General features: G+C 39.4%; 1 protein-coding gene across 4 annotated transcripts in view; it reads right to left on the bottom strand.

Moving 5' to 3' along the window:
- Positions 1–5,298: 5,298 nt before the first annotated feature.
- Positions 5,299–13,925, bottom strand: part of ripor3 (RIPOR family member 3) — a 193,561-nt gene continuing 184,934 nt past the window's right edge. For all 4 annotated transcript variants that reach the window (XM_028812023.2, XM_028812025.2, XM_051932534.1 and 1 more), the window contains 3 exons: positions 8,814–8,897; positions 6,564–6,654; positions 5,299–6,389 (listed from right to left, as the gene is read on the bottom strand). In XM_028812023.2, the coding sequence (XP_028667856.1) occupies positions 6,289–6,389; positions 6,564–6,654; positions 8,814–8,897 (276 nt within the window). In that variant the 3' untranslated portion in view covers positions 5,299–6,288. The remainder of the gene's footprint in view (positions 6,390–6,563; positions 6,655–8,813; positions 8,898–13,925) is intronic.

Raw genomic sequence — 13,925 nt, 5'->3', positions numbered from 1 at the left:
TCCCATAGAACAGAGTTTGATGTGTGGTACAGAAAGTAGAGCTGCAGATGAGGATCTGAGTGAGCGAGAGGGAGTGCAAGTCTGTTGGAGATCAGTGAGGTTGTGGAGAGCTTTAAATGTTAAGAGCAGTATTTTGTATCGTATTCTGTAGTTAACAGGGAGCCAGTGAAATTGAGAGAGAAGAGGTGTAATATGTTCAATGGATTTACAACAGCAGGTTATTATCCTGGCAGCAGAATTTTGAAGAAGTTGTAAGCGATGGATACATTTTTGTGGGATGCCAGATAGAATAGCATTACAGTAATCTATACGTGAGGTGACTAGGGCATTAACCAATGCTTCAGTACTGTGTTGACTAAGAACAGGAAAAAGTCTAGTAATGTTTCAGAGATGGAAGAAGGCAATCCGAGAAATGTTACTTATATAGGAGTAATTATTTAATAATAATAATTATAATAATTATTATTTAATAATTGTCATTATTAGTGTATAAATGGATATAAATAATTGCATTTAAACGATTTGCCAAAATCTGTTGTATGTAAATGATACTGTTTTAAACGTTATTGTTTTTTCATCAGAAAAACCCGGTTTCCACGTTTACCTGTATTAGTTTAAATGGCACTTTTGCCACTCGCAATATGGCGCACGCGCTGACATATCGTGTCGACTGGGCAACACAGTGAATGCAGCGTCTATCTATATATGTCTATGGTAATTTCATTATTGTTACCTAAGCTTGTAATTGTGTGTATTTTGTTGTAATGTAATATTTTAATTATTTGTTTTTCCTAATACATCCTGGCACTACTTTAACATTCATTTAGGTATTGTTTTTGATTAAATGATAAATGGTAGTCAGGTGTATTTGTGGAATGCACTGTTTGATTCAGTATATAGGCAGTGACTACAACGCGACTGAAAGGAAATAACACATTTATAGAAGTGTTTTTCTTAATATTTACTGTGAATTCAAAAAATATTCAGGCCCCTTCACTTTCTGCAAACTTTATTGTGTTGTAGACTTCATTAGAAATGGTTTAATTTGGAATTTTTGCTCATTAGTCTACACTGAATAACTCAAAACCACATAGTGTAAACATGTTTTCAGAGAGATTTACACATTTATTAAAAATTAAAATCTGAAATCTCTCATTCATATATGTATTCAGCCCCTTTGCTGTGGCACTCCAAATTGTGATCACTTGCATCCTGTTTGTTTAAATTCTCCTTGATATGTGTCTAGAACTTGACAGGACACAGTCTGTGGCAAATTGAATTGATTGGACATCATTTAGAAAGGTACACCCCTCTGTATATAAGGTCCCACAATTCACAATGCATGTCAGAACAAAAACCAAGTCATGCAGTTCATGGAACTCTCTTAGACCTCCGTGATCAAATTAAGTTGAGGCATACATCAGGACAAGGGTATAAAATCATTTATAAAGCTTTGAGCATTCTCAGGATCACAGTGGCTGCAGTAATTATGAAAGAGATTTGGAACCACCAGGATTCTTCCTAAAGTTGAATGTCTGGCCAAGTTGACTAACCAGGCAAGGAGGTAACCAAAAAATCATTAGCCACCCTACCAGAGCTTCAGAGGTCCTCTTCTGAGATAGGAGAACCTGTCAGAAGGATGACCATCTCAGCACCACACCATCAATCAGGTGTTTATGGTAGAATGGCTAAATTCTACTTAGAGCTTGCTAAACTGTTTTTAAGGGACTCACAGAGCATGAGGGAAAAAGATTTTCTCATCTGATGAGATAAAAACTGAACTCATTGAGCAGAACTCCAAACGCTATGTCTGGTGAAGACCAGACACTGCTCATCACCATCTCAAATCTATCCATAAAGTCAAGTATGGTGGTGGCAGCATCAAGCTATGGGGGTGCTTGTCAGTGGAAGGGACAGGGACACTGGTCAGAACTGATGAAAGGATGAATTAAGTCAAATACAGAGCCGTCCTTGAGGGACACAGCCAAGAAAACACTGGAGTTGCTTTAGGAAAAGTCTCTGACTGTCCTTAAGTATCACTGCCAAAGTCCAGACTTAAACCCCATGGAACAACTGTGGAGAGACCTGAATATGGCAGTTTACAGGTGCTTCCCATACAATCTAATGGGGCTTTTGAGAATCTGCTAGGAAAACTGAGGAAATTATTTTAGAGCTAGATGTATCATCAGAGATCTCTGCAGGAATACTCTAGGAAATTCTGAAGGCTTTTTTAAGAGGATGGATTATTTCATATCTCTCCCACAAAGATAAGCTGAAAACCAAAAAGGTGTCAAGAGTTAATCTGAGAAATCACCAGAATAGATTACGGATATGCAAAATCTCCAAATGAGTTATTTTACAGGCAAAGACAGGTTCCTCAATCAGAATTTAACCTCTTGACAGCAAAAGAAATGGAACAGGTCATGTTTAAATCACAACATTATTGCTATGAACATGGAGAGAAAGCTAATAAGATCTGAGCTCAACAAATTCACAAGCAGGAAGTTTGAAACATGATAACAGAAATTACCAGCACAGATGGAGATAATATCATTGACCATAAAAATATAACCTACACATTTCCTTCCAATACAACTCGGAGTCCTGCCATGTGCAAAAGTTCGCTGATGACACTGCTATCGTGGGCTGCATCAGGAATGGGCTGGAGGAGGAGTATAGGGACCTAATCAATGACTTTGTTAAATGGTGCGACTCAAACCACCTACACCTGAACACCAGCAAAACCAAAGAGCTGGTGGTGGATTTTAGGAGGCCCAGACCCCTCATAGACCCAGTGATCATCAAAGGTGACTGTGTGCAGATGGTGCAGACCTATAAATATCTGGGAGTGCAGCTGGATGATAAATTAGACTGGACTGCCAATACTGATGCGCTGTGCAAGAAAGGACAGAGCCGGTTATACTGCCTTAGAAGGCTGGCGTCCTTCAACATCTGCAATAAGATGCTGCAGATGTTCTATCAGACAGTTGTGGCGAGCGCACTCTTCTACGCAGTGGTGTGCTGGGGAGGCAGCATTAAGAGGAAAGACGCCTCACGTCTGGACAAACTGGTGAGGAAGGCAAGCTCTATTGTTGGCATGGAGCTGGATAGTTTAACATCTGTGGCAGAGCGAAGGGCGCTCAGCAGGCTACTATCAATTATGAAGAATCCACTGCATCCACTTAATAGTATCATCTCCAGACAGAAGAGCAGCTTCAGCGACAGACTGCTGTCACTGTCCTGCTCCACTGACAGATTGAGGAGATCGTTTCTCCCCCAAACTATGCGACTCTTTAATTCCACCCAGAGGGGTAAACGTTAACATTCAACATTATACATAGTTATTGTCTGTTTTTCTGTTTTTCACCTGCATTGTTATCATTCTTTAATATTATTTATTGTATCAGTATGCTGCTGCTGAAGAATGTGAATTTCCCATTGGGATTAATAAAGTATCTATCTATCTATCTATCTATCTATCTATCTATCTATCTATCTATCTATCTATCTATCTATCTATCTATCTATCTATCTATCTATCTATCTATCTATCTATCTATCTATCTATCTATCTAGAGAGTATTGTAAGTCCTTATATTCTACTCAGTTTAAAGAAGATAAGACACAATCTAATGGTTTTTTTAATAGATTACAAATACCACAGCTAGATACTCTTAGTGCAGAGGAACTAAGTAAATTTCTGACACTCTCAGAATTACTGGACTCTATAAACTCACTCCAAAGTGGGAAAGTAGCAGGCCATGATGGCTACCCAGTGGAATTTTATTTTAAAAGTTTCCAATTAGTCAGCTACACTATTATAAGAAACACAGAAGCTAGAAACAACAACATTCTACCTCAAACTCCAGCATTAATTACTGTCTTTTCAAAGAACAATAAGGACTTACTACAATGTGCATCTTATACACCAATTTCACTTCTGAATAATGATACTAAGATACTCTCCAAAGTTCTAGCTAGAAGGACTGAGAAAGTTTCTTTTGTAATATCACAATACCAAACCGGATTTATTAAAGACAGACACTTTCTAATCTTTTTTACTCATCCAGAAAATCTAACACACCAGACATTTTATTGCATTTGGACTCAGAAAAAGCATTTGACATGGTTGAATGGGACTACCTATTCATCACAATGCACAAATTTGGATTTGATCCAAACATATGCAAATGGATAAAACTACTTTATACCAGCCCAGAAGTCTCTGTTTTCACTAACAACATTATTTCAAACGTCCAGGTTTAAAGCAATTAGAGATGTGTATATAGACAATGTCTTTGCACCTTATGAACAATTACGCTTCAAATTTATCTTCCCATCAACACAATATGTCCACTACTTTCAAATCAGAAACTTTGCTAAGTGGAACCTGCTCAGTTTTCCTCACCTCCCACCCATTTCTATTCCAGAAGAAATATTCATTAGTCTTGAAGAAAGCATCTCAATAATATATGAAAACATTTTACAGTTCCTTCCTTTCAAAGTTCCCAGGGTATTGTAGGGACAGGATCTTTCACTTCATTTCTCAGAAAAGGAGTGGAAGGCACCCGTGAATACACTCTAGCTCTATATGTGCAAAGCGTTCAATCGTTCAACTCAAAATCTATTGTCCACCACATGTATCTAGTTTAAAATTGTCCAAATTGTATCCAGGGCAAGGTTCAACCTGTGAACATTGCAATCTAGCATTGGCCTCACTGGGCCACATGTTTTGGGCCTGTACCAAATTAACATCATTCTGGACCAAAATCTAAATCAGACAGCCTTGGTGTCACAATCCCTCCTAACCCATTAACAGGAATGTTTGATGGGCTTAAAGTGGAGAAGGACAAATTGATTTTAATTGCCTTTACCTCACTACTAGCTTGTAGAATTATCTTGCTCAACAGGATGAATTCCAGCCCACCTTTTTAAGTCAGTTTGTCTCTAAAAAATCCTGAAGTACGCCAGAAGAGTATAGGAATATAAATGTAAAGACCTGGGAGGCACGTTTACAATTCAGATGCTCGTTCACATTTTAACACATTAAATTTTGCTCATGTAGACTATGTAGTTATTATAATACTGCTAAATGAGAAGTGGTTTATTTAATAGTATTTTAGTAATAATACAAGTGTTTGATGTTATGAACATATGACTTAATGTCTTGAAATGTTAAATTCTTTAATTGACATTTTGATATGTTTGCAATTGTCAAAGGTTGGTCATCACTATTATAGCAGAGACATTGTTCCATTTTTCTTGGTCATCAATACAAACAAGATGGGATAAGTAACACATGGTGGAGTATTCCTTTAAATAATTTGAGTGTTGAAAGTTGAAAGCTCCAACTGTCATAATGAGATTTATGCAAAAAACAGGAGAGAGCTAATGTAAGTAAAAAAATCAACAAAATCATTTGAAAGCCCCACTACAAATTTCTTCCATCCCAGCCTATCCCCAATTTACATTTTATTCAGGTTGACTCTGATATGCACTTATTTACATGATCTTAGCAATACATTTTAAAGTTTAAATAAAAATTTTAAACTGGCAAATGAAACCAATCAAATACAATCAGCACGTTGTCTGACAATAGAATGTTGTGCTTAACTATAATACAATTAAAAAAATAAATTTTTAAACTTTTTAACCAAAAGAGATGCTCATGTTGAAAAGCAAACCTGTCCCTGTGTCAATAGACCCATGAACGATATAATTATAAATATAGATTTTTTAATAAGAAAACTGAATATGTATATCATATAGTGTAACATTTTAACTTAATGCTGGCGTTTTCTCATTGCTACTGTCCCGTGAGCATCACATCTAATGGTTTCATCTGTTTTTGGATCCCATAACAATCATCAGGAGCTTAGAGCTCACTAAAGTGGTTGTGGAGAAGAAAGCCCCCCAACAATTTGTGCACACGCACAAGCCGTTTATTAAGAATCCATTGCTTTAAGCGACCGAGCTTGCCCGAGGAGTCAATCCTAGAGTCTCTTGTGCTCAATCCAAAGTATTTCCAGTCTTAGGAAGGTCAGTGGAGAGTACTAACATCCTGTGGCAACATAAAATCGGTAAACCCAGACTTTTTACAGCTGATAATAAAATAATAGCAGTTCATTAATGACTGTAATTGTTCTTTTTAGAAGACGCCATACATGGGAATAGCCTCCAGTGGTCCAGGCATGTTAACAAATATTCATTCCCAGCATCTGTCTTTTAGGGATACATTACTGTCATTTTAGCTCTGAGTTTGGAGCAGGGTGGGTCTTCGGTGAGCACTCACAGAATGGTGATTTCAGTGTCTGCATTTCTGAAGGGCTCCTCTTGTAGCTCACAGCAAATTTTATCCATTCTCAAAAAAGCCACTTGTCCTTTTTTGCCTAAAACAAAATTGCAGGTTTAGTTTTTAGAAAGATGTGTAAATCTGATTTAAATTATCTGTTTGGTAGAACACATCCCAGCTCTCTAAGTGAGGAAGGTTCAATGGCTGCTGCCTTTGGGTTTCTTTGAAGGCACAGGGCTTTCTGTGATTCTGTATCAAAGGACAAACTTACCAAATGAAAGTACTGTCTCTCTGGCAGCACCACGGAGTTCTTCATCTTCTGAATGCCACAATGTAACAATCTGATCAAGGCTATCCACAGCCTGTGAGAGAAGAAGGGGTTCATGTTAATTAGGCTTCAGCACGCTACAAGGGAGAGAAGGAGCTTTGAAATTTTTGAATTTTATGTTTAGTTTTTTTTGTTAAACTGATAAAAATATCTGTTTAAAGTTAATGTTACCAGTTTTCCTCTGTGACTTTGAGAAAGTTTTAAACACAAAGTGTAGCACCTGAGTGGTGACAGCCTTGATGATCTAAAGCAGAGGTCCTCAATCACGGTCCTGGAGGGCCGCAGTGGCTGCAGGTTTTTGCTCCAACCCAGTTGTTTAATAAGAAGCACTTATTGCTCAAGTGACACTTCTGCTTCACTTTAGTGGTCTCGCTAGTTAAGATTTTGAACCCTTATTTCTTATTTTAGACTTAAACAGCTGTATTCTCAGTTTTTAATTGCTCCTAATCAGCAATAACATGCAAATGACAAATGAGAGCAGCATTTCTCCATTTAGCTTGTTACCATTTACACCTCTGTGTATTTATCATGCACTATTGGGTTTAATTAAATACTTGGAAGGAAAATGAAGGAGTGAGAATTACTCCTCCATTTTAGCCTTCAAATCATTTGGATCATATCCTTAGAAAGGGGAAGAAAATCTAGGATATGAGAATGACCTGACATAGCAGAGTTAAAGCACTAGCAAGCCATGAAATTAAATCATTGGCAAGAATTGCTTTCTAATTAAGCAACTGGGTTAGAACAAAAACCTGCAGTCACTGCGGCCCTCCAGGACTTTGATTGAGGACCCCTGATCTAAAGTATAAGTGGTTCATCTCTCTGTCCTGCTCTTTTCTTTATGTTTCTTAAGCATCTTTAAAACACTTCTCTGATTAATTTAATAACAAAACGCACTCGACTATTGCAAAGACAGGTCTCAGTAAAAAGTGCTTAGTATCGGCTTCCAGATGGTAGTCACATTTATTAAAGAGGCCCATGGTCATTCCCTTTATAGGTGCATTCACATATAATGCGTGAAACTTCAATTGTGATAGCCAATGTCTGCTGTCTGGCTGTCTGTCTGTGTGTCCACATGATACAACTTGGCCTCCCGTTGGCTAATTTTGATGAAATGTGGAAGTTCAGTTTGGTTTAAATATGTCAAACAGATTGCACTGTACACAGTTATAAAATTTCAAAATCTCCCATTGAAAAGCATTCACGAATTTATGGACTCGTCTGTCTTAAAACAAAGAAACGTTTTTTGCGACTTCAGCTACGAATTAGTTTACTATATCAATTTTATCTTGACAGCAGTTACACCAACTTGTATATTTTATATATTTTCCTGTTTTTCTCCTTCAATAGCTGCTACTGACTGGAAACAGACCACTGATACACATTAATGAAACACCATCAGACTGCGCATGTGGGTAGGAAGTTGCTGTCACTGGCTACTCTCCAGGGGCCAGATGTGACATCCTCTTAAAAAGTGTACTGAAATCCTACACTGCAAAGGCTAATCCCACAAGGCTTCTCCCTGAAACACCCATCCCCTGTTCCTCCAGTCCGTGCATTTTAAACCGTCACCAGGGTATCAGGGAAACAGCAAAAGATACTGAACAAGAGACTTGACAAATTGATGTTATCAATTCAGGAGCTCAGCAGCACAAGGTAACTGAAGCTTAATGATTCATTTGCACATTGTAATGAGCGCTGTGAAAGGGGAAACAAACAGACAGACATACATGTTGGCCACCGCAGCTACTGAGCTCTACATGACTTTAAAGTGCATCTGTCTGCTACAATATCTTCCTGTCATTTTACTTGTTGCATCACTTTATGACATAACAACAGCAAATATAGTTTAGGTAAGCATTCTGATGTAGTGGTCACCAATAGTGTTATACAGCTGGGACCGCTAGGAGATGTAGGAGTGAGTGAAACTGGTCCTTGTTATGGAATAGAGTCCTGTCCAGTTCTGTTTTCATCCTTTTGCAGAATCCTGATGAGATAAAAAAAAAACGTTGGCCACCACAACCCTGAAATGGTTTGAGAAGGTTCTAGAACCGATCTACTAAACTCAGTCCACTGAGGTTATAATGCCTTTACATTCCACAAACCCACCTAAATGTTATGCCATGTGCATATTTTCTAGCTTGTTTATTGGTGTTCTCTCCCCAGGTTTATTTTACAAATATAACCACTTACTTTGAGATGCTTCAGGGCCCAGCAAGCCGCCAGCTGCACTCTCATGTCTTTGTCTTTCAAAACCTCTGTGTAAAAAACCGATGCCTGTGAAAAGAGAAGAAGTGTATTCTTCTGTGTAATTGTTGATGTACCCAGGGATCAAGTGCAGACAAATCATTGATATGAGGTGGTAAATAAGCCAGCTGGAAAAAGCTGTCAATGGTCTGCTTCCCAGCAAATGTCAAATAGCCGTCTAGGGGTATCCTGGAGAAAAGGGATGAATTTAAAACAGGCTCTAGGCTTTGGTGGACTTTCAGAAATCTCACTTCATAAAGGGGGACAGGAGGCTTGTTGTTTGTGTGTGTGTGTCACAAATATTCTCAATATAATTTGAAAGGGTATCCAGGAGACAACCCTGCAAAGTTACACACGGGCAGCTTAGAGTCTGGACATTTAGGACAGCAGAGCCCACTTTATAGGACTTAAGATATACATATACAGGGGATTCAGAAAGCATTCAACTCCCTTCACTTTTTTCACATTTTGTTATGTTGCAGCCTTGTGCTAAAGTCATTTCAATTAATTTTTTCCCTCAACAAGCAACACTCAACACCCCAGAATGACTAAGCAAAAATAGTATTTTAGAAATTTTTACAAATTTCTTAAAAAAAATATACAGGTACTGGTTCGTCCTGCTTCCACTTCAAAACCGGTCCTGCCCACACGCAGCCGACACTGCATTTCTCGATTCCTATTCATCTTCTTCCAAACCCTTCCCCACGCTGCCTGCGTAATACATCCAACAAGTACTCGAGGTGCTGCCACGATGGTAAAGTAGCTTTACCACCTATTAAATTAAAGATTGATAACAATGCAGGTATATAGACAGACAATAACTTTGAATAATGTTAACGTTTACCCCCCCGGGTGGAATTGAACAGTCGCATAGTGTGGGGGGAGAAACGATCTCCTCAGTCTGTCAGTGGAGCAGGACAGTGACAGCAGTCTGTCGCTGAAGCTGCTCCTCTGTCTGGAGATGATACTGTTTAGTGGATGCAGTGGATTCTCCATGATTGACAGGAGCCTGCTCAGCGCCCGTCGCTCTGCCACAGATGTCAAACTGTCCAGCTCCATGCCTACAATAGAGCCTGCCTTCCTCACCAGTTTGTCAAGGCGTGAGGCATCCCTTTTCTTTATGCTGCCTCCCCAGCACACCACCGCATAGAAGAGGGCGCTCATCACAACGTTTGATAGAACATCTGCAGCATCTTATTGAAGAGCATCAATATTGGCAGTCCAGTCCAATTTATCATCCAGCTGCACTCCCAGGTATTTATAGGTCTGCACCCTCTGCACACAGTCACCTCTGATGATCACGGGGTCCATGAAGGGCCTGGGCCTCCTAAAATCCACCACCAGAATACAACTCTTCCCTAGTGTTTACTTTCATGGATGCAAAGGTAACTCAACCTCCTGGCCACAGACCATACTGTTTTAAAATACACGGGCATATTTATCACCAAATCTCTCCACTATATGCTAACAGTTCTACCTCTCCAGGATATGGACAGTTGTATGATTTTGACACAGTGAAAGCTACTGAAATACGCTTACAAAATAAAGCAAACTCTGCATGCAGCGAAAATTTACTTCTCCAGCTAGATTCCATGCTCAGAACCATCAACCCCTTCGCTAAATCATACAAACACATGCATGAAATCGCTCAGTCTAATCCAACAGCATCTGTATGAATGGTTTTCAAGAAAAACCCTAGGCAGGATTTACAACGATACAATGCCCCGACATGTCACACCGATGTTGCAGCGATTTTCGTCGGACAACATCGGCAACTCCTGTAAACAGATTTCCACGCTCAATATGAACTGCGATCCTATGGTTTACCCACTTTCATTCCCTTACGGAGACATTGGCTGGCACAAACATTTACAACATGTTCCTGATAAAAGAACTGCCAAGCGAATAAGGCTTACTCAATGCCAATTTTACGTGTACAGATTAGCAATGAGGAATACATTTAGTATTTTGCACTCCAGCGGCAAACTATTCCAACCGTACGTCATAGATGCGTATGTTAAAACAGAGGGTGCACGTCTCAACTATCTCAGATTACATCAACAAGATCTGCGCGTGGAACAATACAAAGGACTATCAGACGCACTGCAAGCAAACACTGAAAATAACAACGTACGTGTAGGCAAAATGATCATATTACCGTCCACATTTCCAGGAAGTCCAAGATACATGCAACAAAACTATCAGGATGCCATGGCCATAGTACGTAAATTCAGAAAGCCTGATTTATTTATCACTTTCACATGTAATCCTGCTTGGTCGGAAATACTACATGCACTGTCGGATACACAAAGACCAGAGCACAGACCTGATATTGTACTACAAGTGTTTTGGATTAAGCTGCAGGAATTACTTAGAGACATTCTACAACAACATCATTTTGGGGTTGTTATTGATTATATCTATGTAATTGAATTTCAGAAGCGTCAGTTGTACATGGCTTTTTCTAGGGTTAGATCTTTCGACTTGTTATCTGTCGTCTCCACCAAAACACCTATTCACAACTGCGTCTTTCAAGAAGTATTTATTTTTTCTTGATTTCTGAAATCCATTCTCACTGTTTTCCGTTCCTATTCTTACACCGCCATATGGTATGGCGGGCGTCGGCTAGTATATATATCCATATTACTAACTGAGAATGCTAAACCGGATGGACGCAGGGACATGGGCCGTGGCCACAAAAGACGTACTGCGCAGGCGCCCCACAAACCACCCCACCCCCACCCCCAAGCAACGGAAACCGGCCAGATGGAATGCAACGTAAACGCACGAAGCCATTGCACACGAAACGGGACACACACAAAGAAGAGGATTGAGACCCACGACACCCAAAGCCCCCCTCCAGTAACTGAAATAATAAATGAGGCCATGCGCCACTAGGACACCAAAAACAAAGGAGTAACAAGCAAGCACACATAGCACACGAAACGGTTCGCACACAAAAAGGACGATTCAGCCCCACGACACACAAACACCCCCTCCACTAACAGAAATAAAAACTCAGGCAACAAGCCCCCAGCACACAAAAACAAAACAAGCCGCGAGCGCCACACAAAGCCCATTGGACACAAAACGGGACAGACTATGGACATAGCACGCGAAACGTACACAAAAAGGACGATTCAGACCCACGACCACACTAACGATTGCGCCAGTTAGCTGACAGCGCGTTCAATAATAAGTCCACTTTTCATGAAAATTCATTGGGATTAATGAATGTCATTTGCAATCATTGTCATTCACTTAACTTCCCTGAAGAAACAAATGGCAATACAAGTAATGAATTTACATGTTGTTGTCAAAAAAGTCAAATTACACTGCCTCCTTTACATTCATATCCTGCATATCTACAGAAGCTTCTAACTAACGAAGTACCTGAAAGTAAAAACTTTATGAACTGCATTACATCCTACAATAGTTCATTTGATTTTGCATCTACCGGAGTAAATATCAGGTCACCAAAAGGCAATGACCCATACTGCTTTTGCGTATGTGGACAAATATTACATCGCATTGGAACAGTGCACCCTGAAACAAATCAAGAACGCAAATATGCACAAATCACGTCGGCACCTACAAAGCACTTCTGAAACCGCGGAAGAAAAAATGTCTCGGCTCCAAAAACACGTCACTCCTTATTCCAAATACCGGTCCCAATCACAGAAACATCGGTATCCACTATGACAATGCACAGTAACAATGCACGTGACATCCGTCTTGCCACACTATTAATTATAGATGAATGTACAATGGCATCCAGTCACTTACTCAACACCATTGATAAACTTCTACAAACGTTGATGAATAATAATATTCCCTTTGCGGGAAAGGTACTTTTATTAGGAGGAGATTTTAGACAGTGCTTAACTATTACTCCACTTACAATGCGCTCAGCTATTGTTCAGTCCACCTTAAAATACGCGGACAATTGGCATTGCGTTGATGAATAATAATATTCCCTTTGGAGGAAAGGTACTTTTATTAGGAGTAGATTTTAGACAGTGCTTACCTATTGCTCCACATGCCATGCGCTCAGCTGTTATTCAGTCCACCTTAAAATACGCGACGACGTCATATAAACAACACGAGACCGAACTACAATACATATACAGGCGCGAGACCTGATTGGTGATAATACGAAGAAACGAAAAGTCCGCATATTAACAGTGAGTTCGATCCTACTTATTACTTATCCATATTCCTAACGATAAAGATCAAACAAGTCATCAATTCATGATCACGGATACAAAACTAGACGGCTCGAGTAACGGGACCACAAACACAAACCCGCATCAAAAAAAAAAAATTCACCTCGGCGCGCTTCTAAAACCGCGGAACAAAAAATGTTACGCGAACAATTGGCATTGCTTTCTAAAGATGCACTTGGTACAAAACATGCGATTTCCAAAACCCAGCATATATCAATTGGTTATTACAACTAGAACATTGTACACTCACCAATACAGATGGACTTCACCCAGATATTATTACAATTCCTCAACCCTTCATCTGCGACGACTTACTTACGGAGATATTTGGAACAGCGGTCTCATTAGACCAAATGCCCCTTTTAACACAACAAAGTATATTATGTCCAAAAAATATTACTGTTGATCACATTAACAACCAGGTCATTTTATTACTTCCTGGAGAGTCACACCTCTTTCTAAACTCTGACAAAGTTGACTCTGATGACGACAATGACCATCTTAATTTCCCCTTAGCATATTTGAACACTATTAACCCAGCCGGATTACCACAACACAGTCTTAGCCTTAAAAACGGAACAATACTCATGCTATTAAGAAACCTTAACACTAAACAGGGTTTATGCAATGGTACACGTTTAGTTGTCTACACCATAACACACAGTGTTATTCAAGCAACAGTTCTTACAGGATCACATGCTAACAATACAGTTCTAATTCCTAAAATTGACCTTACAAGTTCTGACCTGGAATTACCTTTTACACTTAAACGGAAACAATTCCCCATTAAACCTGCCTTTGCCATGACCATCAACAAATCACAAGGACAAAC

This window comes from Erpetoichthys calabaricus, chromosome 10, assembly GCF_900747795.2.
Source record: "Erpetoichthys calabaricus chromosome 10, fErpCal1.3, whole genome shotgun sequence".
Classification (NCBI taxonomy): Eukaryota; Metazoa; Chordata; class Cladistia; order Polypteriformes; family Polypteridae; genus Erpetoichthys; species Erpetoichthys calabaricus.
The sequence above is the reverse complement of the archived record's forward strand: the minus strand, read 5'-3'. Positions and strand labels throughout refer to the sequence as shown.